Raw genomic sequence first — 27002 nt, forward strand, 5'->3', positions numbered from 1 at the left:
CTGACTTTTGGCACTTTTTGACAGGGGCGGATCTTACAAGAGGGCTTTAACTGGCACTCAGGGATGGGGAAGTAGCGTGCTACTTTTTGTAGCTAACTACAAATTTTTGTAGCTAATAGCTGTAGCTGCTACAGTTTTATTAAAAGTAGCTAATAGCTGTAGCGCCTACAAATTTTTGTGTAGCTATAGCGATAATTTTCGCTACAATTTAGCTACAGGCTTCACGTAATCTGCTCAAAACTTGAACCATAGAACGCAGACGTTAACTGGGCTAGTCGCGACTGCAATCCTGACTGAGCCGCAGACAGTTCGAGCAAATGGTCATGCGCTCACCCCACGCGCTAATCACCCCTTAATAGTAGGGTTAACTCAGGGGTTGGCAACTGAAATGTTAAGAAGAGCCATTTTGTCCTTTCAACAAAAATGAAACCACACTGGGAGCCACAACATTTTATGTCCGTGTTACCATCATGGCTGTAAGTACGTCTCAGTATGTGCTAATGTGCTAGTGTAGGCTAAAAAAAATATTTAAACGAAAACGCAGACTTACTTTGCTCTGCTTAACCTTCAGGTCAGCTGTAGCTGCTTTTCTCACTCACATCTCCATCAGGAAACTTTTCCTCAAAAGTTTATTGTAAAAAGGTATTGTTTCTCATTCACCAGCTTCTTGTTTGAATTAAGGAACGGGATAAATCAATCAAGAAGCTGGCGAAAGAGAAGACTTCAGCTTCGCGACTTATGCTTGACAGCTTCTTGTTGCAGATTAAACGTATCAACCAGCTGGAGTGCTTTTAAATGCAGATTAGTCCGTTCGTCTCCAAATGATCGATGTTCATCTTTCTCTTTGCCATTTCGTTAGTTACAAGCTAGGCGAGACTGTTGTCAGCCTTGCTGTGTGACCAGCAGTCTGCGCGTCAATCGTAGCAGTTATGTGTTAACTCCAGCGTTTAAGACCATTTATTGTGAAAACTGTGTTATAACTGTGTGTTATAACAATTTTACAGCAAATGACAACCTAAAAATCCAATTCTGCTGTGGAGCCGCAACAGCTCTGCAGCAGTGGAGAGATTATTCAGGCCTGATTCTCACCTCAAACAGAACCAGGGTCACTGATGAGAATTTTAAGGCTAAAGTGTTGCCGAAGTTTAACAAAGGACTCATGAATGTCATGTCTGTATATCTTGCTGAAATGTTTAAATTGGAGCAGTTTTATTTTAACAGTGGACAATGCTTTGCACAAATTGTTTGGTTTGTTTAAGGTTATTTTTGTTGATTTTTGTTAGGAAAAACCTGGAATAATTGACTTTGCCTTTACTTAGTCAAAATTTTTGTTGGATAATGTTTGATTGTTGATTACACTTGAACTTACTTGTTGGTGATCTTTTTGTATATTTGCAGCTTTTGAATTGTATGTTTCTTTCTGGCACATGACTAAATGCACTTTTAGGTGGGCTTGTTTTGTGTGTCAGGTGGAGATTCACAAACATTCTGACAATCCCGCTTTGAAAGTAGCTAAAAAGTAGAGCTACTTTTCAAAAAAAAAGAAAAAAATAGTCACTACTTTTTCTGGAAAAGTAGCTAAATTGTAGCTAGCTACAAATTTTGGGAAAGTAGCAAAAGTTACAAAGCTACAAGTTACAAAAACTACACATTTTTCAGTAGCTATCCCAACCCTACTGGCACTCTTTATAGATCAACTGATTTGGAGCGTCAGGTCTTCTAAACACATAGACACTCAGCATGAACCGCCCCCAGCATGGCGGAACATGCTGTACTGAGCGCTGCTCTGAGTACGGTGTTTTACTGGCATGTCCGACATTAAAAGCAATGTTTATCATATTCATTTTAACTTATTAATGTTACAAGTTTATAGGTACGATGTCAACCTGGGCAAATTATAACTTAATATGGGCGTTTAAGAACAAACTTAGTAGTTTATGAATGAACAAAACTGCACTGCCTTTCAGGTTTGCAGATGTCCACTAGGGCTTAAATATGTAAAGTTACTTCACTGTATTAATGTGAAGACAGTAATTTGGAGCAGCAGCATCCTGTAAACAAGCATGCTGAGATAGGAAGCTTGTTTCAGTGACTGGCACCGAGGGATTCTGTGGGTAGAAACAACAAAAGACTGACAGAACAGCCTTCATAACCCCCAGAACTTACAGCCAACCATGACAAGTTGCTTTTGTAGTAATTAAACATTACTGTCTATCAACTGTCTCATGGCAGCAGTAAGTCATAGCTGGCAGTAATCAGAGGTATTTTCCACTTTTCACAGTGTTTAGGTCAGCGCTGCATTATTTCCCTCGACCCACAGCACCGCAGATTCAACGATTTCCTGACCCAGCACACCTGATTCAGCTCATGAAGGGCTTGATAATCGGTTGATGAGCTGGATCAGGTGTTTTTATGTTAGGAATAGTTGAAACCGTGCAGAGCTGTAGGTCTCCTGAAGCAGGGCTAATAAACCCTGATTTAAACAGCTGCAAAGCTCACCTAGTTAGCTCTTTAGGGGACACGGCTTTGCAAGGTAGCGCTAGCAAAACAAAGCTGCAAACAGAATTCAGAAGACCTGTCACTCCAAATCAGCGCAGGTGAACGCCCTCTGTTGAAAAGTGCTAAAATCATATGCAAAAGAAAGATTTCAGAAGCAAAAGAGCAATTCCAGAAGCAAAAAAGATACCAGCAAAATCAGCAAAAAATCAGAGCAAAAACTGGCAAAATGAGTAACACATTTGTGTCAGAATGAGTGGAAACGAGCAGTAATCTTTTTGAAAATTTTATTTAACTCATTATTTGTATTTGCACAATATTTTGGACATTTTGAGACTAATATTTTGCTTGTGTATTTTATTATTTTATTTGAAACCTTTGGCACAAATTAACCAGCAGAACAAGCCTTCACTGCGAAGATGCTGTCCACACAGCTCTGAAAACATCTTATCTGTGTCACATTAGGGCAAAAAATTTGATTTGTCCCACTTCAGCCTGGTAATGTTAAAGTAGCCTAACATATACCATTGCTATGTTAAAAATGTAAGCGCTCATAAGCAGCATTTACATATTAGCTATGTTTGTAAAATGAAACTCCATAATTTGTGTTATTTTTTTTTTATTATTTGGAGCACTCACACCATTGCTAGCTAAATCATCATGCTTTAATCTAGTTCCAGTAGTTCCAGATGTGCTCAGTTTAGGCTACTAGCATAATTGGCTATATTAGTGATTAGAAATTAACACTATTTTTTTTACCTGCACATAACATAATACAACCAGCATGAGAAAGTTCAATGGTAACTAGCAAATTGATGGTATAATATCACGTAGCTAACATTATTAGGAAATCAGCTGGTACATCTGGCTGTATTTTGTCTCATTAACTGAACGAGTAGCTACCTTTTCCATTAGCTGGGTATATAATGTATATAATGTATGTCTAATGTGTGCTTTCAGTAGTTAGTGAGGACAGAAACAAGCAGAGCGAGAGAGAGGTAAATGAAATAAAATCAATTTGAAACTATCACTTGATTTAGTGTAGGTTTCTAAATGTATTTTCAGGTGAAAAATAAATAAATAGATAAATGATTAATTAAATAAACAAACAGGGTGACTGGAGTCAAATCGGTTTATGGAACAATAACAGCAGTTTATGGAACAATAGAGGGATGAGAATAGAACTAATGAAAGGAAAAGTTGTATAACAGATATGGATAGGTAAAAAAAGGAACAATGATGATCCAAAGGAGAAACTGTGGGATGTAGACTAAAATCCTGAACCTAGTAATGGCCCTGGATGTGAGCTGGGAGAAAATGAGCTGTTAGACAGAGAAAAGCTTCGCTTGTGTATGGCGTGGCTGAGCGGTGAACACTACAACAAAATTTTTTAAACATATTTTCTTTATTTGATAAAGGAAGTAAGAAATATCAAATATAAATAATGAATTATTTCATTGAATTACTGCAGAAACAACAGAAGCTTATACACATGCCCCTTAACATGTAGGAGTATAGCAGTGGTCAGGTGATTTTGAAACTGGAAGGAAATACCAGGTGGCAGGAGTTAAAAAAAAACACTCTTCATCATCTCCACCCACAACATTAAATGAAGGATCAACAAAAAATATTAAACTCAGGAAACTGACAAATAACTAGTGAAACAATATAGAAATCATAATCAGCTTCTGGATGAGTAATGTCCATTCCAAAATATGTTTGTCGCAAACAACTAATCATTCCTTTGTTCTTTCTGCTAGAACTTTTTATATAATATTAGTTTTTATATAATATTAGTTTACTTTTCCTTTTCTTCCTGTCCTGTTAGTCTTCCAGAACACTTTATTTTTTACAGCTGTTTGCCACCTATATGACCTAAATACCATAAAATGTTCCTCAAGCAAATTTGTTTTCCAAAAATATAGATTGTATGCACTGTCCAGTGTTTATTCGAGGCAGCTTTTAGAGGGGAATTCCCACCCCACCAAGTTTACAAAATCCCTGCATAATTAAACCATTAAGATGTAAACTAAGTCATTCAAGCATGGTTTGATGTGAAATGCTACGTTGGGAACTAGACATCTGAAGAGTTTAATGCCACTAAAAGCTCCCTTAGAGAGAAAATTATGACAGGAAATGGTTAAATACACAACTTAATGTGTGAACCATTGTTTCACAATAGTTTAATATACCACTGGTTGCTGTCAGCACCACTGTAAAGAAATCTGAGTCTGTAAGTTTCTCTACAATGAATTATTTTACATCAAACCACTCTGAATGACTTCTCAGTGATTGAATTATGCAGAAATTTGGGGAAAAAAATAAATAACAAAACAGGGGACTTATCCTTTAAGGCATCATCATCCCACAAAATAATTTTCAGTCAACATTTTGTAATCCAATTTATCAGTGTTTGCTCATTAGTCTCACAGAACTGTTGAAGAAGCACTTTCTAAGTTAACTAACCCTAATGAATACATGCATTTCTACCACATTGATGCTGTTCACTGCAATCATCTGCAAGGTTAATTCACAGAGTGCAAGTATGTGATCGCATGGAGGAGTATTTCTGATTTCAGAGACTTAAGTTAAAAGAGACTGTGATACCTGCTGGGTTCAAAACCTTGCAAAACTAAAAAATAGTGTACAGAAGGTTTTCAGAAGGACCATAGAGGAAAGTGAGGTGTTCTGAAGAGAAGAAGAAAGGCAAGGAGGGTGTGTTGTCTGAGGACTATTTATTATAAACAGTGTCTGGAGAGCTCTTTTGAGCCAAGAACACTCTTAAGTCATTTTCACTCCCAGCATGTAGGCTCATCCTCGCTGGGCTCTCAGAATTAAGTGCTCCAATATCACCACGTCATAGAGCTTGATATGGTACACAGAAAAGAATAGTCTCATATTACTTTTCTATGTGTATGAATAGGCTAGCCTAAACATTTTATGGATCTTGTTTGGATCCTGGAATTTCAGGATATTTTATTCATGTTGGATTTAATATTTATATTTGGTTATATAACATCCTGAGCCTTTAAGCTTCTATGTCAAGCTCTCTTGTTTAAATCTCTACTATAAACACATACTGTATAAGAGATCCAGGGCTGTCTCTTGAGCAGTTCAGTGGTATCCAGGGTTTTGCATTTTTGGGAAAGAACTATTTTGTGAAATGAAATGTTTTAGGTTGAAAATGCAAAGAGCACATGGCAACCCTTTCTTCCTCCTTGTCTATGATAATCTTTACTAGATTTGAATCTGTTTGAAAATCAAAAACAAGACTTAATTAGTTTATTTCTAACAGACAAATATGTCATTAAAACATGCACACTCTGCTGAAAAAACAGCACGACCAGTATACCAGCATCAAAACAACAAATGCTGGTTTTGGTGGTGATCAACATATTAACTACCATTGCTGCTGACCAGCATACCAGCATCCAAAACACAACGTGCTGTTTTTTCTAGCAGCACATTCAAATAGGGCTAACATATGAGCAGCTATTGTTGAATTAACAGGGTTCATTTGGGTCCAGCTGGACTTAAAGGCACAGTATACATTTTCAATCCAATACACTTTTTGTCAAATTCAGTGAATATTTCCTCATGGTCCCTTAGCTGACCTGCTATAGTGACTTGACTAAGGAATGACAAAAAGACTTTTTGGACACTACATCATTGACAGTATATACACTTATCATCAAAAAAAATAGTTGCACCCAGAAGTCAGATTGCAGTGCTATTTGGAAGGAAGGCAAAGGTTACCAGGAACAATAAATGATAAAAATTCAGACTGATAAGGGCAATATGTATTGAGCTACACATACAGTGGTACAAGTAGTGTCTCTCAGTATGGCGTCGGGCCAGATGTCTCAGCATGAGTTGCTGAGGTTCCTAATGGTGACCTGTGATAATCCATCCCATGCAGCTTTAATATTCTCACATAGTTCCTAGAGATTTTGTGGTAGGAGTGGAGTGTTGATAGCGTGTCCAATAGCATCCCACACATTTTCAATCGGGGATAGGTCTGGCGATGCAGCTGGCCATGTCATAGTATCTGTGTGTTCAAGGCAAGCTTTTGAGATGGCAGCAGTATGTGGACAAGCATTGTCCTGTTGGAATAGCACATTAGAGTGTGTTCAGAAAAGGTAGGGCCACTGGTTGCAGGACCTCATTAACGTCACATTGGGCTATCAAAGTGCCTGTAACAAAGACCAAAGGTGATATAGCATCATACAAAATTGCACCCCACACCATGACACCAGGCCTTCTGAACGTGTGATGTGCAACAACAAACCGTTCATCTTGGTGCTGACCACGGTGCCTCCACACACCGATTCGTTGGTCGTCTCCACCAAGACAAAAGTGGGACTCGTCACTGAAGATGACCCGCTGCCATTCTGAGTTACTCCATGACAGTCTGGCACGACACCATTGCAGTCTTTGGCAAAGTTGACGTGGTGTTAAGGGAAGTCATCATAACGGCCTGTGTGCATGTAGTCCTGCATCATGCAGCTGTCTGCCAATGGTGCTTGCACCAACAGGATGACTCATGGATGGCATCACTGCTCGCTGAATGTCCGCAATTGTGGCTGTTGGGTCACTCCGTGCATGTCAGACAATTGGTCAGTTCTCCTTCTCCGTGTTCATGGTTCATGTAGGTCTCCCAGATCCTGTTGCTGGTGCATGCCTTCCTCAATCCACTGCCACCAACACCATGCTATTGTAATATCTGCATGACGCACAATATGTTGATAAGACCATCCCGCTTCCTGGAGCCCTACTATGCGACCCCTCTTGAACTCTTCTCCAAAGCATACTTCGCTTGCAAAAGATGCTACCAACACAACAGCACGAGTCAGAATGGAAAGCATGCGCAACGGGACGACATTATATAGTCAGTCAGGTACAGCGATAATGCCTATCCTTGATTACGTTACATGCGTGGCCGAGCATGAAACTTGAATCATTTGCATGTCTCGCAATGTCAAACCTACCCACCAATTTTTTATTCTTGCCGGTTGATTCCTTCTGGGTGCATCTATTTTTTTGACGATGATTGTAATATTCCCACCCGCTCATGCATGTTGATGTAATCAACAATCACATGACATAAGTGGGTGAAAGTCATTACACTTCAAAGATTCTTCAAAGAAAAAGAGAAAAGAATGTTGTCTTTTAAATGGTATATGATAAATCGTGCATTACATGGCAAGGCACATGAAAAAACAAAAGTATAATAGGTGTATTTTTATTGAAGACTTGACAACAGCGCATAACCTTATCTTTCAATTTGCTGATTACCAAATCAGTGTTTTAGAAATCTTCGAGTTCTATTGTCCTCAAATTCTGGACAAAGTCTTTGGGTCATTGCACAACATTTAACTTAAATACCTTATCAAATTTCCCCATAGTTAGTGACATTATTTTGCCCTCAGTAAAAGCTAATGCAGAAAAGACACATTGCCTTTGTCCCATCTCTTTTTGATGAATGCTCTGACCTTGGCTACGATTTCACACAGCTTCAATACAACCATAAAAGTCTCTGAGGAGGCTACTTCAACTGATATACAGTACAACCTTGGGTAGGATTAGGGCCTCCAGCTATTTGCTTTATGATATTCCTGTCTGATTTACATAACCATATTTTTATTTTCTTTCTTTACTTTTTGTGTTACAAACTTATATTCATTGAGTATTATAATCATTAATATGTGCCTGTTTTCAGAAGGGCTTAGTTGTTTCCCATTCCATAATTTTACATTTCTCTTTATATCAAAATTGTGCAGTCATTCAGAAGACATTAGTCTAGCATTAGTTTACTTCTTCTGCTGAGTCATCCAACAAATGCTCCATCACTAGCTGAATACACTAATGACCAAAAGTATTACACGATTTGTATTTTACCTTCAGCTGCTGTCCTTCAAAGAATACACCCTCTTATACAGCGACTCTAAAGGTTAGCAAAGGCAAAAATAGTCAAATCTGAAAACAAAGCACTGTTATTAGCTTAGTGCTAACTCATGATGATGGCAATAACCATATGATTTTGTAGGCGACTGAGAGAAAATTATTTAATAAATGACTCAATAAATATTTTTTATTCCTTTCCAAGCAATTAGCAGCAAATCATTGCAGCAATTCATTTTCTTAAAAATTGGAAATGCAGTCTCTATAAAAATCAGTATTTCTGTACTACCAGCTGACAACCCAAATCAAATGAATAAAGATGTGAACCCAGGCCCTCTGGCGAATGCTACCAACTGCTTCTGGTACATTATTTCAAGGCCTCAAACAATTTATACCTGAAGGAATTAAAAGACTGTGACGTCACGCTCTCCTGATGCTTTTCTTAGTATGACTACAGTGGCACCTAGTGGAGGTCTGCAACCACAGCAAAAAGCTACATGTTAAAAAACAGACATTTGGTTTCACTGACAAGGCTTCTAAGTCAATGATTAAGAATTCATTATCCAAGTTACAGGGCAGTACAGGCCCAATGTCATTAGTGATATGCACAAAGGCAAGCATTTCGGTCCTTTGGTTCTGAGGAATGAATCACATGAACTCTGTAGTTGGTCTGGATATGCAGTTTGTGAGTCAGATCTGTTAGAGCTGAATTGGGGCTCAAATTGGGGGGATCTAAAACCACTAAGCGCTTAAGATGGGACATCTGTGCAAGCTGAAGAAACTCTGTCTCAGGAACATTGTGGTGTCTAAAAGAACAAAAGCATAAAAAGATTCAGCAATTATATAACATATAAGACAGCTTTGAATTGTATTAGCTATGACTGAAGATGAAGCTCTGACCTCATTTTCAGGCTCTGTAGCTTAGGGAAAAGCTGAGGAACCTCAGCAATAAAGCTGTGCCTTTCATGGCAGCACAGGTCTAAGTGAAGGCACAAGAGATCAGGCACCTGTTGCGCCATTTCCCTCAAGGACTTCAGCTCCCCCACCACTCCTTTAAGCGACAAGCTCTGCACTGTTCCAGGCACCAGGTTAGCATAGGCACCAAGCTGATACCCCACTGGAAAACACAAACAAGCTTGTACTTGTAAAAGAAATGCAAAAGAAATATTAGGTTGCAAAACAAGATGTAAAACAGATGTAACAGGTGAGCACATTTTCCCCTCTAATGGTACTTTCTGGAGTAAAATGAAATCATAGTACATTTACTCTTACTTGAGTTCCTTTATAATGAAATAGTTACTACAGTACCAATTTTTAACATTACAGAATATAAATAAATTAGGGGTGTATCACTCATAAACCAATTAGAAGAAAACATGGTTAAATTTAAAAGATTCAACTCCAGCCTGAGGGATCAAATGCCTAGCTAGCTAATCCTAGCTAAACAGGTACAGTGTTTTCTGTTTTATTCTTACTTTTATTATGTATCTATTTATTAAACTTAAAATCTGTTGTGTATATTTTATGGCAAGCACCTGTCAGCTAGCTACTTTAGTTAACTGGTGTCACCCCATACTTTTATAGTTTACCCACTTAAAATATGACCTAATTTTAGTTGCTGTTTTGGAGATAAACGGCCATGTACAGCTGTGATACAGGAAATCTAGTTTAATGCAGATATTCCCCATAAATTCTAGACAATAATTCCATTGGACTGTCATTTTTGAGCTTAAAGGCCTGATCTGATCAGACTGTGGGAAGTGTGAAGCCCTTTTGTCATGTGCACGCTGTACACAGACTAAACAGAGCTTGCCTCACATTAATACACCAGGGCACAGCCAACTCTGGTAACTCTGCACAGTCTTTCAGGGATCCTAAACTACTTTGTTGAAAACAGATAAACTAGGAAGTCATATAGAGTCAACTAACTGTGAAATTCATGTAGTTTAATGTAAACCTTGTTCCTTGCGCAGTTCACAGAATGATATATAAATGTGCCCTAGCAGAGCGTACTGTGATTAGTCTCAGGACTTTTATCTCATACTTATAACTTATGACTGTGTAGATTTGCTTACTGTTGAAGAATACTGGAATGGTTATTCCAGTTTGAGTATATTTTCTCTTAACCCATATGTAGTTGATCAGCTGAGACATGTTTGGTGAAATTTAGAGGCTATACTCACTGTATGCTTTATTTGGTACACCTTCTTTGTAGCTACACTCATTGTCCATTTTATCAGTCCCAATTACCATCCAGGTACACATGTAAAACAGACGGTTCTTCAAGGGTTCTTTAGTGAAGGCAATGGTTCTATTTTGAACCATGAGTTTTATATGGTTCTGGAGTTGCATGGTGAATTGGATCTTCAGATTGATGGGGCATGTGTCGTATATGGTTCTATTTAAAACCTTTTTGAAAATGGTTCTATACAGCACCGCAAAGGGTTCTTCTACTGTTACAAGCTTGACATTGTAACAACAGAATAACGCTTTTTTGGTACTATTGTATCTAATGTTATAAATACAAGGTAGGTGTATCTAATAGAGGGGACAATAAGTTTTTAAAAACTCCAGCAACACCGCTGTGTCTGATCCACTTGCAGCAGTGCAACACACACTAAGGCCCGAAACACACTTTACGCAAGGACGCGAATGCGAATGATAGCGCTCAGCCAACACACTGCAAACGCTCGGCCCTTCTGTACAAACTCACCGCACGTTCTTACGTTGCTGTGGAGGTTAAAACACTCAGTACTGAAGGGGACGATAGAGTACAAATCAGAGAGGGATCTACTGTTATTCCAATAGCCTCAACAGCTAAACGTGGACAGTAGAGGAGCGTGAGCTGCTTTACGTCTTTTCTTGGATTGGAAATGTGTAAATTAATCACATTTTTATGCCATCTTTGCGTGAGACTCAACTGCTCGTCTGCTATGGCAGTTGAGAAAGCACGCTGGAGGCTCAAGACCGTGTGGTCAGGCTTGGCTGTTGTTTTAGCGCCCTTTGCTGTAACACTCAGAATGCAGCTCGCGCTTGCGGCGCGTTATGAAATGCATCTTGACACATTATTTAACGCAACTACGCGTGAAACCCCGCCTGCGTAGCTCGAAGCTGCGAAGCTGCGTTCGTGTCCTTGCATGAAGCAGTGCTGGGAGCAATCCACCACCCAAATAATACCTGCTCTGTGGCGGTCCCGTAAGGGTCCTGAACATCGAACAGGTTGAAGAGGGGCTAACAAATTACGCAGAGAAAAAGACAGACTACAGCCTGTAACTGCAGCACTACAAAGTGCACCTATATGGTACGTGGACCTGATAAAATGGACAGTGAGTGCTTGTCACCCCAAAAGATTTTGACTTCTATTACTTGTTAGCTAAAATAGACTCACAGCTCCAGTACAAAACTACACTGAAGACACCAAATATCTTTGCTAACTGACTACATCTGGGGTTTGGGAAAAATTGTCTTATTTAACAAATATGCTGTGTTTTACAGGGCTGTGTAATTTGAGCCTTTCATGCAGAAATCCTGCTAATTCCAAAGGATCTCAAACATTTTTTTTTTCTCACAAGTGTATGTACAACACATACATGCTTGTGTCTGTTATCCTAATACTCACAAGAAATGCTGAGCTCTAAGAGGAGTGGCAGCATTGACAGCCATGTTTTGAGGTGACACAGGCTTGAATCTAGAGCCCAGCCTCTATACTGCACAGTCAAACTTTTGAGGGAGGGTAGGCCTTGCAGGGCTACTGGAGAGAGCATGGGGTCCATGTAGTTCAGCAGCTCCAGACTGGTCAGGCCTAGAGCTCCACACACTGGCACACCTGTGGTCAGAATCATATAAAATATTATCAGGTATTATAAATGCCATAACCATTGCTGAATGAAATGTTTCTAAAGCCCTATTTGAGCTGGATTAGCTTTACCTGGGGCATGCTGGATTTTGAGCGATTATCGAGTTCTGTCATTTTAATCCAGCACAAATTTTCTATGTCCATAGTTTTTATAAGTATCTGGACTGAATGACCTCCTTTAATTTGCCAATCTCAGAGCTCCCACAGTAATAGAAGTCCTGCTCGAATCGACATCTCAGCAATGTGATAACAACACTGGGTAATAGAAAACAACGCCTCCCTACCTGAAAACAAACGTGTTGCCAAAGGGCCTCATTCACCAACCGTTCTTAAAAATTTCTTCTTAAAACCCACTTATGCAGTTTTCACAAAGATTCTGACGTTTACTAGTAATTTCTTATTTGGAATTTGTTCTGAGGTAAGAACAGATTCTACACACATTCAAGAGCATGAAGATGCTATCAGTTATGCAGAATGTGATGTAGACTTTTTCACAGGACATTTCTCAAGAACAAATTTATGAAAAAACCAATGATATTGGTAAACGAAGCTCATTGTTCGGACGTGTGGTGCCTGTCGCATTATGCTGATGTAAATGCGATGATGTTTCGATTCGGGCTAACTGGGGAAATTACAGATACCCTTTATCCTGAACCAGTCGGCCTGTCAAATCACGCACAAATGACATCACCGGACCTCCTCTGGAAAAACGAATCCAGCTCGAATAGGGCTCGACTCTTACTTACCAGACAATTGGTTTGCTTTAGCAGGACAGAAGTAATCACTGGGCAGAGGGCTTTGGTTTGCTCCCATTTTTAAAGACAAATGTTTTAAGTTTGGTAGGCACCGCAAGATTTTGTGAAGAGCTGCCTTAGGAATAGGTTTATTGCTTTCATGGTAGTGAAGAGATCTGAGGTTACTGAGCTGGGAAACAGCATTAATAAGGTCCGTTCTGGGGGCGCAAACGACCTCACATAAACCGATATGTGTCAACTGGAGCAGTGATGGCAATGAAGCTGCGAGGCTCGGACAGCGGCACTGGCGAATTTCAAGCCTCTTTAGCTTATTTAAACGACTCAGTGTCCTAAGCGCTTCGGGATCACCACACACCTGTATAGTAAGTGAGGCTAGCCAGGGTAAGCGGCACACTAGCTCCGTGCACTCCCTCACACCGCTTGCCTTTAACACCACTACCGAGCTGGTCTTCCTCTTGCCGAGAGTCCTCCAAAAATGAGACTTATATGAAGTTATTTTTTCTAGGTACACCGTGCTGTTCCTCCACAAGCCAGGCCGGTCTATCAATCTCTTAAAGAACTTGCAGCTCGAACGAACGCTGAGCTTGTCAGGAAGCGAGAGGAACTCAAACACATGGTACCACACTTCCTCCGGTAGCCCAATGACTGCCATGGTTTTCTCCAGCTCACTGTCCGTAGGTAGCTAGCTAAACATGCCAGCCTCTTCATGTGCAATATTTCCAAATGAGTTTGAAACTATATTTAATTTGCCTTCAAAGAATTTGCTGACAACACAAACAAATATGTACAGACACACACACACCTCGCCAACAGTCATGTCCGGCTCGTAAACGATTCGTTCTTTTGAACCGGTTCTTTTCGATGAATCCGTCCAAACGACTCACATGTCCAACTACATTGAACTTTTTGTAACGTGTAAGTTTACATATGTGGTATAAGATAAGTTAATGAAGTTCGAATAACATTTTTGGAATTGAATATGAGCCTCATAAAATACTATGCTGTGCACATTTAAAGGACCCATCCCTTTTTCTTGAATTTACATTTTTTGTCTGAGATCGACTAATAACTTTTTGTGGATTAATGTACCAAAATATAATGTTACATAATCCCATTCAGTCTTCTCTGGGTCCCTTAAATTATGCCTTTAAGCCCGTTATATGTAAATAACATCTGCTCTGATTGGCTATCCTGTGTTGTGCCTCACTCAAAAAGTAGTGCAGGCTGAAATACTCTTTATAACTTTACCGTAAACTGCTGTAGGCAAAATAGGCAGATATGTAAATTTGTTGTTTTTCCTAACATCATAAAAACTATATAAAATAGGCTGGTTTTGCACCTTATTTTCTCTGCACGGACCGTATAGACTGTAGCGTGAAAAGTATATTTTAAGCTTTAACAATATTTAAACACCGCATCAAATTATTTTCAATAAAGTCTGGAAAATTGATGTCCATGATATGAGTCCATGATATTAGCCCTTTAAGAACTTCTTTGAGTCGGTAGAATCGGACATTCACTTCATTAAAACACATGTTTTAATGAATCGGTTCAGTAAAATTGAATTGTGAAAACATTTCTCCTTCCTCAGCAGCGGAAATGACGCCATCAGTACGTGGTGGAAAATTCAAAAGACGCGCACTCCGTGAAATTACCGAATCGAGTGTGGAGCCGCTACTATTCGGAAGAAATTCGTGTCAGTTTTATTAAATCATTAACAAATGTTTCCCAGACGCTTGTTTTACAGTATAGTGGTAACATATATCCCAACTGGATTTGTTTATTTGTAGTAAGCGTCCGTTAGGCTGACGGGGTAAGTTTACTGTGTGGATGTTGTTATCCAGGTGGCTGACGACGTTAACTGTTAAATTTAAGTCTGCAAATAGACGAGATTCCAGTTAGTTTTTGTTCATTTTTCTGCTTCGTTGTATTGTGATAATGTGATCGACTCTTTGTTCTCGAGTGACAACATATAACTAGCTAAGTTAATGTTAACGTTAGGCAGCTAGGTTAGCTAGTTATATGGCTTCCAGCGTCTAATGTTAGTGCAGAACGGTTTGCGCAAGCACAAAGTAGCTAGGATTTAAACAGCTGAATTAACTATTGTGGTTATGTCTCATTTATATAGTTTATATTGTTCTGAATAGAGTTTGTCCTGTTTCTTTTCAGCACAGATGACCTTAGTGTGGCGGGTATTCCCGGTAAATATGACTGCTAACGTTAGCTAATGTAAGCTAATCTAGCTAGCTATTTTCCCCGTAGCATTGTTAGCATAACCTAATCATAGAATACAGCCAGGCCTACAAGTTCAGTTAGCTAACGTTACTTGAGGTAACAAGATACCACGTCGGTTATTGCCGAATGTAACCCTAGATAGGTTAACTAGTGAGTTTGTTAAATTAACTAGCTGAGTTTCATTAGCTTAGATGTGTAAATAGCTCAACTTAATTTTACAGTTGCTTATTTGTGTATTTAGTTTTCAAGCTTCTATCTTTATACTCAAATTGTGAATCTGTATCAAGAGTTCTCCAGTTCGACAGTTCTCCATCGCCATTCTCTCACTACAGTACCCAGCATGCATAACGCCAATACATCACAAAACCGGTGCGAATCCCTACGATACTCAAATCCTAACTGCTAGCTCCTGATCTAGAGGCTAAATGTCTCTGTCGAGCAAACCAGCATTAGTTACGTCGCATTTGGTTCGGTTTTGTTAAGGGGATAATTCATATAAAGAATTAGCGATCTAGAAAAAAGAGTTAGGTAGGCGTGTTCTGAACAGATGTAGCAATGGTTAAATAAATATTTTCATTTTGTCCAGACTGTCCCTTTAACTGAACTGTTGAACTATAACTGATTACGGAATCCAGGATCAGATACTGGAATCGTGAAAAAAATACCCCTTAATTCTGCCTTTTCTGTTCTCAAACTCTTGGCAGGACAGGTGAATTATAGAACTCTGAATGATTGGTTCTGGCCACTTTACATCCAAGTAGATGTATCATTCACCAGCGGAAGTTTATCACGGCTCTCCTGTCCGACAGTCTGCAAGGACGGGCCACGATCATGTTGTGGCCCCAACATCAGAAATCACTGTTCTAACAGACAGAAGAATTGGACCTCGGACTACCTTGGTACTGAACTCGACAGTGCAGCATGCAGTGGAGTCTGGGCCACACATTACATGCGAGCTGAGCAGCATCAACGCTACAGTGGCAGAGCACCAACTTTCTAAGCACCAAGCAGCATCTGTTCCTGCACCCAGACTGCTCACTGACACACCAGCCAAAGTGTTTGCCAGGCTAAAGGCAAAGGTTCAACGGCAGAACCTCAAGGAGTGCAAGGAAGATGCGCTAAACGCGCAGATGGACAAAAACGGCTTATTCCACCTGAAGATGCAGCAGTCACAGGCTGAAGATACTGTCCAGGAAGGCCAAGAAACTTATGTGCTCACACTTTCACCTCCTAAGTCCCAGAAGATGACTTGGCAAGTAGGAGAAACGCCACCAACTGCCGATCTTACCACAAATGTGGATGGAGATCGAGAAGGGAAAAGTGATGCTTATTCATTTTTTGGTTAGTTAAGTGTCATTCCCTTTGTCTAATATGTCCATTAGAGAAGGCTTCAAGCCTGATGATTGTTCTTTTTTTAATAACCACACAGGTTGTGATTAATTTGTCATTTCTATGTGTTTTTTTATGTTTATTTATTTTAAATGTGTGTGTGTGTGTGTGTGTGTGTGTGTGTGTGTGTGTGTGTGTCTATTTATTTATTTTGGGTTTTCATCAGAGCCAGTTGTTCTGCTGGAGAGGATGCCTGCTGAGGAGGTATTCACACAAATGAAAGCACGGCAAAAGATGGAGATGAATAACGTTAAGAGTTCCAAGGATCTAAACAGAGGTATATGTATGATCATTATGACTGTTCTCATGTAATAAGCATTGGAAGGACAGTGAGGTAAGGGAATGTGTGCATGTTGTAAGTGTTTTTTAGTTTCAGCTCTGCATGCTGTATCATTTAGCATGATACTCTATTAGCTCATGAATACTGGTTAACTGCTGGATTTAAGCTTATATAAGTTTTACATAATAATCAGACATGGTTAAATACATCTATGTGCAAAGCCATGTATGTATTAAGATGCTTTTTAGAGCTCACTTATTTCAAAGCTTCTGCTTAGATATGCATAGCACTGTTGCATTGCTTAGCATTGTGTAGTACAGTAAGAGTCTGAGAAATCCAAAGATGTTCAACGTAAAACTCCCGATTCTAGAATTAAAGAAACAAATTTCTTGCATTTATTCTTCTTTTGGTTTAGCCAGTTGAATAGTGGACTGATCAAAATAATTTCAGTAAATAATTGCTCAGTGTGTTCCATAAAGCATAATTTGCTGTTTCTTCCTCCATCGCTTGTTGGTATGTATGTTGGATGCACATCTGGAACAATAAGCAGGATGGAGACATTTCAGAATTGGTATAGTCACTGTGCAGCAAGTGCAATTCTTATAGCTGTTATAGCAATTCCTAATTATGTCCTTCCAAACTTGAAACTAAGAAATGCTGGCCGTATTTTGTTGACAAATTGTGGATAATTCATCTGTGTTCTCTAAGCATTTTTTACATATTATTGAATGCATTTTAACTTGGGAAATGATGAAGAGGATATTTAGTTATGAGCCAGTCAGCTTACAGGACGGAGGCACTCACTGTACATTTCAGAATGGTTTGTGTGTTGTCTTTTCAGGTAACAGTGGGCAATTATGTCATTCGCTTTTCTGAGCATATCGTGGATATCGTCAGTACTTAAAGAACACTAGCCACGTTTACATGCAGCCTAATCTGTTAATAATCCAACTAATAGCTCATTCGGCATAGCATACATCCATGTATACGCTTCAGTCGGAATCGTCTGGTCTGATTGAGGCCATTCGGAATACAGGTTCTATCCAATTGAGCGAAGTGGATAATCTTGTAAATAATCCGTTAAGTAGAACAAATAATAGCCATGTAAACGCCTGTATCCCTTTACATTTCCAATCGGAACTTGTAAGTATGTTCTGCACATGTGCGTCATGTCATATCGATACTCACAGTTTTAACTAGAAAATATCATGCTAGTTATTTATTGTCCAGGCTTAATGTAGTGTGTCATGAAAATGTCTTGAAGTATTGTCATATATTTTGCAATATCACCCACTCCTACTTCCAGAATCAACATTTATTCTTAAGTCAAGCCAACATTTGGCTCACTGTTTTGTCTGTATTGTATTGTGTTGTTTTACTGTACTTGCATTTGTGACAGTTTCATACAATTTAAAATGTGTAGAAATCATCAGTAAGTAATGCTTACTGCATTTTCTAGAGCCTTATGTTTTGCTGGAGTGCATGTCTTCCAAAGAGTTATCCGCTCCGATGGGACAGTTGAAGCAGCTGCAAATTATGAATCGTGTTTGCAAATCACAGCGTGTCAGAAACAAGGGTAATTTATTTGAAAGAAATGCATTATTGTTTGGATAAAGCATGAAAACTAAATTAGTCCATCAACATCATCAGTTATGCTTCTCAATCTTGCTGAATTGTAGGCTGTCGAGGCGTATTTGGTGATATGAGTTTTAAAGATGATCTAGAAGATGAAACTGAGGAGGACGAAAGTGATACAGTGGATGATGGGTGTGCCCAAGTTCTGTGCCACACCAGCCAGACAGAGCCACAAAGACCCGAACATGCAGCTGGTATCCAAGGAGGACCACCCCCTCAGGCCCTTCCGAGCGTAATGGAAGATTCTCTCCTACAACTTTCTCCTCGCATCCTGATACCTCGAAAGCAAGCTACGGTCTTTAAGTCCAAACAACAGAACGAAACAGAAGGAATGGATAAAGGTCAAGAAGCAAGGAACAGTGTAGTGAGTAATGAATGTTGACCTCTTCTTTGATTGGCATATGGATGACATCTAATCCAGTTTAAAGCAGGCTTGATAGTCAAAGATGGCTCTGGTTGCGATGTAATGCTCAAAATATGAAAGCATTTTATGAAATGCAGTAATGATAATAAGTACCTATTTCCTACTTATTTCATCACAGTGCACAATTCTTTCTCTCTTTCTGAATTTTTAGGTAGAGGGGATTCATTTAAGAGAATGGACCTTGAAGCTGCAACAAAACAAAGATCTTGTTGTTGATGGTGTTCGTTTGTAAGTTAATTAATCTTGTACAAGATATATTTTCACGTATCTCATCCTTAGCAAATAAGGTCCTGCACAGAATGATTATGAAAATGAAACTGCATGCTTATACGTTTGTGTATGAACTTTATAGACTTTAAACAGTTGTTTCTGCTTAACTGCAAATGAATCTGTGAAGGTAAAATTGTGCTTTCCAGCTTTATTTTCCTTAGACTTTGTTTCCATATCTTCTACATAGAGACAACAAGGTACCGTGGCACAGTAGCTGCATCACTGAACGAGTTTCGAGTAATGTGGTTAAAACTGCGTCTGGCAGTACCTATGTTCTTATTGGAAAGATGTCACACTACCACAACTCGCGTAAGTGCAACTGCTATATTAAGTTCTCAGCCTGATTTTATTCTATATCTCGGTGCTTTCTTAATCAAATTTCTTTTTGCAGCTTTTCCTTTGTGGTTTTTGAAGAAGTTTCTTTTTGGGTTTCCGGAAATGTGGAAGGAATACTTGAACACGTTTCTGGCTGACTGGGAAGGGTATGTTCTTTATGAATTTTGTGTTGTCTCTATGTTGTCTTGGTATTTTCTCATGACTGCTTCAGTAATACATAACGTATAATGCATTTCAGGTCTGAAAAAAGTCGAAAGAGGATCAACTCGGCACCTTGTGAACAACCAAAGAAATGGCCCTCAAAAAAACGAATTTCCAAACCTCCAAAGGCTAAGGACCCTGTAACCTGTGAGTATTTTGACTGAAAGAAGGCCAGCTTGGAATGATTATTTTATCCTGTTTATAAGCATTTTTTTTAGTGCAAACTCCATAAAAAAGATAATTGCATTTACATTCTTATCTTGAATACGGAAGAGGATAAATTAAATTAACTGTAAAAATGGACTGATGGATTGTGAATTTATAATTTTTCATGAATTTAATCAAAGATGCTAAAATGATTTCTTTGTTGCAGCTTTTGTTAGTCCTACTGGCAGTGTCCGACCTCATAGTGCAACAGTTTCCCGCAGTGGCCGACTTATCAAGCCTCCTCTGGACTACTGGAGAGGAGGGAGGATAATTGTAGACTCTGATATGAATGTTACTATCCATGAGGATTATGCAGCAACCTCCATTTTGTTAACGGTAGTGAACGATTGTCATTCTAAAATGGTGTTGTTTTGGTTTTTGGGTTGTTTGTTTTAAATTACACTTCACTGATATATTTGAAATTCATACTATTTTTCTAGTATTATAATTTGTATGTTTTTTTTCAGCCTAAAAGAAAACCGGTGGTAATTGCAAAGTCACAGACAAATTCAAAAGACAAGCTAGGTGTGTCCAAAGCTTCAGCTGAAGGTAAGCTTTATGCTCTAAAGTGTCACATCATTTTATAATGTTTTGATATTGAGTCACATAGCATTTTCCTCTTCCCTACAGATTTGCGTGCCAGTGATGAAGATATGTTGGCACCAAAGAGACGTGTCAAACATCGTTCTAAGTGTCAAAAGAGCCTTCAGGGAAACAAAACCTTGAATGGTTCAAAGAAGAGATCCTTGGATGCTGTCTCCAGTTCTGACTCTGGTTCTGACCGTGCAGCAACACAGCCCGCTACTCAGCAGCCACAGCCTGACAAGATATATTTGAGGAGAGGACGGTCCTATTCTAGAGGAAGAAACTCTACTGGCTCAGAATGTGAAGTCGCTGAGGTTAACTCAGGAACATCTGCTGTGGGTTCTGTGCTTGGTCTGCATGCTCGGTCATCACCCGACGATGGTAATTTTGCACTCCAAGGCTCTGAAAACGGACAGCAAACCAGGCTTATAAGGAAGCCTCTCAAGAGAGTAATTAAGAGTGAGCTGCTCTCAGCTCCATTCTCTGACTCTGATGCCAAATCTTGTCGCACACGTTCCAGAGTCCGGAATATTGCGGATTCAAATGACTCATTCAATCCTCCTAATGTTCAAAAAGCACCAAAAGCAGGCCATAAAGGCAAACAGGTTCTGCATAAACCTCCTACTTCGGAGGCAGAGAGTTGTGACTTGCAAATGGAACAAGAAAAAATGAGAAATTTTGAAAAAAGTACTCATAAACGAAGAGTTCCACAGAAATATAAGACTTACATTTTGAATGCAGATGATGTTGACGCTGTCCTTTCAGAACTGGGAAGACAAGACAAAAAAAAGACACCATCTATGACAAGACAGAGAAAAGTTTCAGGAGCTTCTGAAAGGGACACAAATAGACTGACTTCACCAGACAGCACATGTTCAGAGCAGTCAAAGGAGGTGGATGATACTCAATCAATTGTGCCAAATAACTCTGGTAAGAAACAGAAGGCATCAGTGAGGGGCAAAGCAGGAAACGAAAACAATAGGCAAACCGTAAAACAGAGTGAGAGTGAGGAAGATGCGCCAGATGGAAAATGGTCAGAGAAAGAACTTCAAAAACTTAATGAGTAAGTCATTCTGTTGTCTATATTTATAATAATAGATCAGTGCGTGCCTTAAATATAGTACTGTATTGAAAAAGTAAGGCTGTCAGTTTTGTTTATTCAAAGATGCACATAATGCATAAAATTGAGTGCGTGCATGCATGCAACACAGAGCCACTTCCCACTTTTTAATCCACTCTCCAGTGAAACTGAAATAAGCATTTATGATTTAGTGGCTGAGGTGGTCAGACCCTAATGTTGTAACCAAACACCTAAAATGAAGGACTGTATCGGAACATTGAGAAGATCTAATATTTCTTGGAACGTACTTTATAACCCATCATGTGGTTGGAGTTTTTGCTACATGTCAACAACATTATGCTACAAACATGCCTTTATTGTTAAAGATGCTAACAATCTATTATAGCGTAGTGTGTAGATCTGATCATAAACTGATACTGCATGATCTGCTTGTCCTCTACAGCAGTAGTTCTTGCTCCTGGCAACACACAGCACTGCAGTTTCAAGTATTCCTTGACTCACACACACCTGATACAGCTCATCAGCTGATTATCCAGCCATTCATGAGCTGTATCAGGTGTGTTGGGTCAGGAAGTTGTTGAAACAGTGCAGTGCTGGACCAGGATTAAGAAACGCTGGTCTACAGGATTTAGACATCAAAGATTTTATAAATAAACTCATCGGTTAGGTATATAGTGAGTTCAGTGCTGTGAAAAAGTATTTGCCCCTCACCCCATTTCCTCTCTTTTTGCCAGTTTGTCGCATTTGAATGTTTCACATCATTCAATTAATTTTTAAATGATCATTGCATTTACTGAACATTCCTGCATTCACTAGCCACTCCTGGGAAGGTTCCACTGTTCCAGGTTGTCTGCATTTGTTAATAATGGCTCTTGCTGTGGTTCACTGGAGTCCCAGAGCAATGGCTTTGTAAACCTTTCCAGACTTGTAGATTTCAATTACTTTGTTTCGCATCAGTATTTGAATCTCTTTAGAATGTGGCATCATGTGCTGCTTTTTGAGACCTTCTAGCCTGCTTCACATTGCCAGATAAGTTCTATTTAAGTGATGTTTAGATACAACAGGTCTGGCAGTAATCATGTCTTGGTGTGGCTAGTTAAATTGAACCCTGTAGTCAATTACATTTCGTTAACTGGTTGATATAGTAGCTAAGGGGGCAATTAGTTTTTTCCCTATAGAGCCTGGTAAGGCTAAACAGCATTTTTCCTTCAATAAATGAAACTACTTAAAAACATTTTGTTTACTTGGGTGATCTAATATTAAAAGTAAGTCGATGATCTGATACATTAAAAGTGTGACAAATATGCAGAAGTAGAAAAAATAGGGAAGGGGGCAAATACTTTTCCATAGCACTGTACCTCTAAGAAGCCATGGTCACCACAATGACATGTGATGTATAAAGTATTTGTATTGTATCTGAGATGTAATAAGTCACCAAACTTGAAAGTAAATGTGTTTATCTTTCTGTCCAGGGCTGTAAATTCCTTACCCAAGCACAAGCGTGGCTACTGGGTAAATGTTGCATTAGTAGTTGGCACCCGCTCAGCTGAGGAGTGTCAGGAACAGTACACTGCACATTACCAAACTCGTGCAAGACCAAGAAGAAAACAGAAGGAAAAGGCTCCGAAACCACATGAACCAGGTCATTTTTTTGACTAATAATATCATTTGTTGTTGTTTGTTGTTGTTGTTGAATTATTAGTTTTTATTAGTATAAGTACTTGTTAAACAAGAGACTTTTTAATACCCTGTGTGTAACATTGTATATGCTGTTATAAATGTATCTAACTTTGTTTACAGGAAAGGAAACGGCTCAAATCACTGCCAAGGTTGGAACACTAAAGAGAAAGAAACAGATGTGGGAGTTCTTGGATAAGATGCCCAAAGATGATCATGATGATGTCTTTACTGGCTCACCAGTGTGCAGTAAACAAATCAAGGTGAATAGACCATGTTCTCCTGATTTTATTGCCAAGTTCATGTGAAGTTTCAGGGGGGCTAAAAGCATTCATAATGCATTTTTGCCATTTCTTCCTGTGTTATTTAAAAATAAAAAAAGAATAGTTTGCTTTTGTGGTCACTAAATGTGAACGCAGTGTATGACTTTCTAGACATCATTCAATAAATGTCAACAGTTGCTAAATGTTAAACAGTGCTGCAAACTAAGAGAGAGGGCCTGGTTAGCATTAGCTTACCTAGCATAAAAACATGTCTGTCAGAGAACATGTTTGATTCTGGCTAACTAAAGAACAGACAAGTTTAGATAATTAAAATCAGAGCATGAGATCAGCCAACTGTTGTTGAAGGAATTAATTCAGTAGAGCTTCTGCAGCTCTGTGCAAGTTAAAATTCAGGATATACACCTGGAGACAGACACATTAATTTGCCCAATTTGTGCTATTATACACACTATATGCTATTGTTGCTTCATGTTGGTACCATCATCTAGTGGTAACAAATTTCAACTGTTGGCAGGATCTGAATGCCAGGAAGTGTGCTGTTTTGAATTTTTCAGTCTTCCTCAGAAGAGAAACAAATGAGAATAATGGTAACCAGAAATTGAAGTAGCAGGTGTGTTGCTGTGTTACTGCAAGGTGTTAATAAGTAGCAATAAGTAGCAGAGCATACTCTGGCCAGACAGTTTTATATTCAGCCTCCCTTTTGTCAGTCACCTTTGTTACGCTGCTAACACTGATTGTTGATTAATTTTATCTTTATGCTCTTCTGCATGGACTGCATCTAAAGTCTAATAGCAGCATCTAAAGCAGTAAAAAGATGTTTGCTCCTTATGGCTGACCTGCTCTTCTGGCTCTAAACACATCTGATTTTCAGTGCTGGGAGAGTTGTATTTTTATTATTCATGTTTGTTTTTTTGCCCCACTACGGTGATACACCTCACCAGTTAGCATTATGCAAACAGCATGCTGAAATTGCACATACTTGCCTCAAACCACATCAAGTTGTTAAGCAAGTTTGTTTACTTATGTGGTTACTGGAATTTATGTTGTTACCTACAAACATATACAAAAGTACAGCTAGTACAGGCTTCCACATGGCTGCTGCTGCCTCTGCTGTAGTCTGTAATGCTTGACCCTTACTTGGGACTAGCTGAGTTATGTGGTTTATGTGTGGGGGAAGTGGAAAATATGTAAATGGCATGCTGGAAGAAAAACTAACAAGCTTAAGATCAGTTGTAGTGATGTGGCTGTTTTTTGTTTTGATATACATGAATGCAGTTGCCTGTATGGTCTACAAATGGAGATGAGCCAGACTTCAGCCAGCTACAGAATCCGCAGACCCCCAGCTCAAGCGTCTTCTCAACAGTGAAAACTCCTAAATGTCTGCACATTACTCCAGGAATGCTGGGGTCTGTTAATAGGTAGGCTGTCCTACATCATTGCCAAAATCAGTGTTTACCAATAGGCTATAGGGAAGATCACCTAGAGTCTTACGTTTGGTTTAAAAAAAGAGAAAAAAATATGCAGTTTCTGAGTAGAAGGACTTGAATAAAAGTGAAACGCAAGAGGTACAGTTTTGTTTTCTTTACAAATTTAACACAAGTTTAGGATGAAAGGAACATGAATTCACATGACTGTGGTGGGTGAGGAAGGGAAGGGGTGAGTTGTTATTTACTTAATGTTCTTGATGTCTATATGGGATTTATGTCCTTCCTTCGGTAAGAATGTAATATTCTTTACGTGACACGTCAGATACTGAGACTAAACAGGACTAAGTTTAAGGTTAGCTGGCTAAGCAAAAAATCCTGCTTTGTAAGGCAAGACCCTGTATTCTGAGAGTTTTTGGATATATCTCCAATGAAAGTACACAGTTTATGAAAATAATCTTTGAAGTGCTCAGATGTGTTTGTGTGGTGTGTTATTACACAGAGATATGTAACTGACCGCCACGTATTCAATGTTTGGTTTTATTTTGTATGAAGGGTTTGTTTGATCTAGAACACATTCAGCATGCTTAGAGGGGTATGTCTTGGGTTGAAAAAGCTTCTCTTGTTTTTGTTTTAAGGAACAACAATGATAAGTACATGTACCACCTACAGAAGGTGAAAAAACAAGGCAACCATGGCAGAATGGCCAACCCAAAGGTGTGTATGAGAACAAACTGTGTCAAATGTTCTTGGCCTGGCTAAGTTGTCCTGTGACTTTAAAACACAATGTCAAGTATTTCTTGCTGTTTGTTTTGGTTGCGTAGGTTTAATAGTGATATTTTTTTTGTTCTTGAGCAGGACACACCTACTCAATCAGTGAAGAAAACCAAGAAGAGATGTGTTGGTATGTGCACTCTTGCATTACAGAACTGTTATAGGTCAATTCATTCTGTGTCTGTCGCCTCTCAAGCATTGTTATGTGAAGATTAGCCCCAACCTTCAGATTGTCATTTTTTTATCCTTCTTACAGCTGAAGATGATAACTTTGTTGTGTGGAACATGCTGTCTGACAAGGATGTTCCGTCAGCAGGAGGTGATGAGGATGACGAAGAGGATGATTACTTCATGGAAGATTACTAAGTAAATATTGCAGAATTGTTTTAGAGTTATGATGGAACTGATGATTTAAATCTGATTTTGCTTATTTGGAAAAGTGAAAGTTAATTTTTGGAGTCATCATGGTGGCACCTGATATTTGGATTTGTTCTTTAAGTTTAGGCTACTTTTTAAACTTGTGTACAAAAAGAATTTGAACTTAATGTTAATAAATGTTAATAAAAATCGATTAATGTTAATAAAAATAAACAAATTGTCATTGTTTTTTTGTTTGTTTGTTTGTCTCTCTCCCTCAGTGTTTTATCAGTTGTAAACAAATACAAAGAATTGTTTAGGTAAAATGCCCATATAGGTTACAGGTTTTGACTAAGTTTATTCTTTGACTTTCACGCTGTAAAAGTAACAAAATAACCAACAACAAATGACCTTAAGGAGAAAAGTACCAAAAAACATGACAGGCCAAATGTAAACAAACTAAATTATAGAGACGAACAGTGGTTGCTAGTCAAAGTTAGAGCCTAGAGACATTGCCCTAAGGCTTAGGCCCCAGGGCCCAGCACTCCAACATAAGCACAGATTCCCAGTATCTAGGCATCAGGGCTAAGGATCTAGGTCCTATTGCATCAGGTCTAGTCCCTGTTCTCTAGCCTGAGGACATGAGCTTTTGGACAGGCTCTGCCAAAGCTTGGAAATGATATTATAACAAGGGTTTATTCTAAGCTATTTCTCTGGTGTACTTAGTGTCGTTGCTTCTTTTAACATGGAGATGAAAAGGTATTTGTGTTCAAATAACAACCATCACTTCATAACATAACCTGTTCAGGAAGTACTAAAACTAACCAGGCCATTT

The 27002-nt window shown here is 38.9% G+C and overlaps 2 protein-coding genes across 6 annotated transcripts; one reads left to right on the forward strand and one right to left on the reverse strand.

The window, feature by feature from the left end:
• Positions 1 to 7722: 7722 nt before the first annotated feature.
• im:7136021 lies at positions 7723 to 13834 on the reverse strand. 2 transcript variants are annotated; one of them, XM_036593977.1, is made up of 4 exons: positions 13000 to 13834; positions 12017 to 12223; positions 9405 to 9514; positions 7723 to 9203 (listed from the first exon to the last, which is right to left on the reverse strand). In XM_036593977.1, the coding sequence occupies exons 1-4, from the start codon at positions 13658 to 13660 to the stop codon at positions 9186 to 9188; spliced, it is 996 nt and encodes a 331-aa protein (XP_036449870.1). In that variant the 5' UTR covers positions 13661 to 13834; the 3' UTR covers positions 7723 to 9185. The 2 variants fall into 2 exon arrangements, with proteins under 2 accessions (XP_036449870.1, XP_036449869.1); XM_036593976.1 differs by having other exon boundaries at positions 9298 to 9514.
• Positions 13835 to 14634: 800 nt separating this feature from the next.
• mis18bp1 (MIS18 binding protein 1) lies at positions 14635 to 26192 on the forward strand. 4 transcript variants are annotated; one of them, XM_036593935.1, is made up of 18 exons: positions 14635 to 14821; positions 15948 to 16584; positions 16799 to 16909; positions 18372 to 18488; positions 18592 to 18911; positions 19123 to 19199; positions 19429 to 19550; positions 19633 to 19723; positions 19816 to 19925; positions 20152 to 20321; positions 20453 to 20534; positions 20616 to 21633; positions 23124 to 23293; positions 23452 to 23591; positions 24888 to 25030; positions 25675 to 25753; positions 25895 to 25940; positions 26067 to 26192. In XM_036593935.1, the coding sequence occupies exons 2-18, from the start codon at positions 16005 to 16007 to the stop codon at positions 26174 to 26176; spliced, it is 3486 nt and encodes a 1161-aa protein (XP_036449828.1). In that variant the 5' UTR covers positions 14635 to 14821; positions 15948 to 16004; the 3' UTR covers positions 26177 to 26192. The 4 variants fall into 4 exon arrangements, with proteins under 4 accessions (XP_036449828.1, XP_036449825.1, XP_036449827.1 ...); XM_036593932.1 differs by having other exon boundaries at positions 15944 to 16584; positions 26067 to 26189; XM_036593934.1 differs by having other exon boundaries at positions 15953 to 16584; positions 26067 to 26189.
• The last annotated feature ends 810 nt before the right edge of the window (positions 26193 to 27002 follow it).

The sequence above is a fragment of the Colossoma macropomum genome, unplaced genomic scaffold (genome assembly GCF_904425465.1).
Source record: "Colossoma macropomum unplaced genomic scaffold, Colossoma_macropomum, whole genome shotgun sequence".
In the NCBI taxonomy this organism is placed as follows: Eukaryota; Metazoa; Chordata; class Actinopteri; order Characiformes; family Serrasalmidae; genus Colossoma; species Colossoma macropomum.

Excerpts from the sequence above, each read along its gene's own strand:
- mis18bp1 (XM_036593935.1), top strand. The coding sequence starts at position 16,005 with ATGTATCATTCACCAGCGGAAGTTTATCACGGCTCTCCTGTCCGACAG. Across the intron at positions 16,910-18,371 it reads TTCCAAGGATCTAAACAGAG|AGCCTTATGTTTTGCTGGAG; the intron begins GTATATGTATGA and ends TGCATTTTCTAG. Across the intron at positions 18,912-19,122 it reads AAGAAGCAAGGAACAGTGTA|GTAGAGGGGATTCATTTAAG; the intron begins GTGAGTAATGAA and ends CTGAATTTTTAG.
- im:7136021 (XM_036593976.1), bottom strand. The coding sequence starts at position 13,660 with ATGGCAGTCATTGGGCTACCGGAGGAAGTGTGGTACCATGTGTTTGAG. Across the intron at positions 12,224-12,999 it reads TAAAGCAAACCAATTGTCTG|GTGTGCCAGTGTGTGGAGCT; the intron begins GTAAGTAAGAGT and ends TTCTGACCACAG. Across the intron at positions 9,204-9,297 it reads CTACAGAGCCTGAAAATGAG|ACACCACAATGTTCCTGAGA; the intron begins GTCAGAGCTTCA and ends TTGTTCTTTTAG.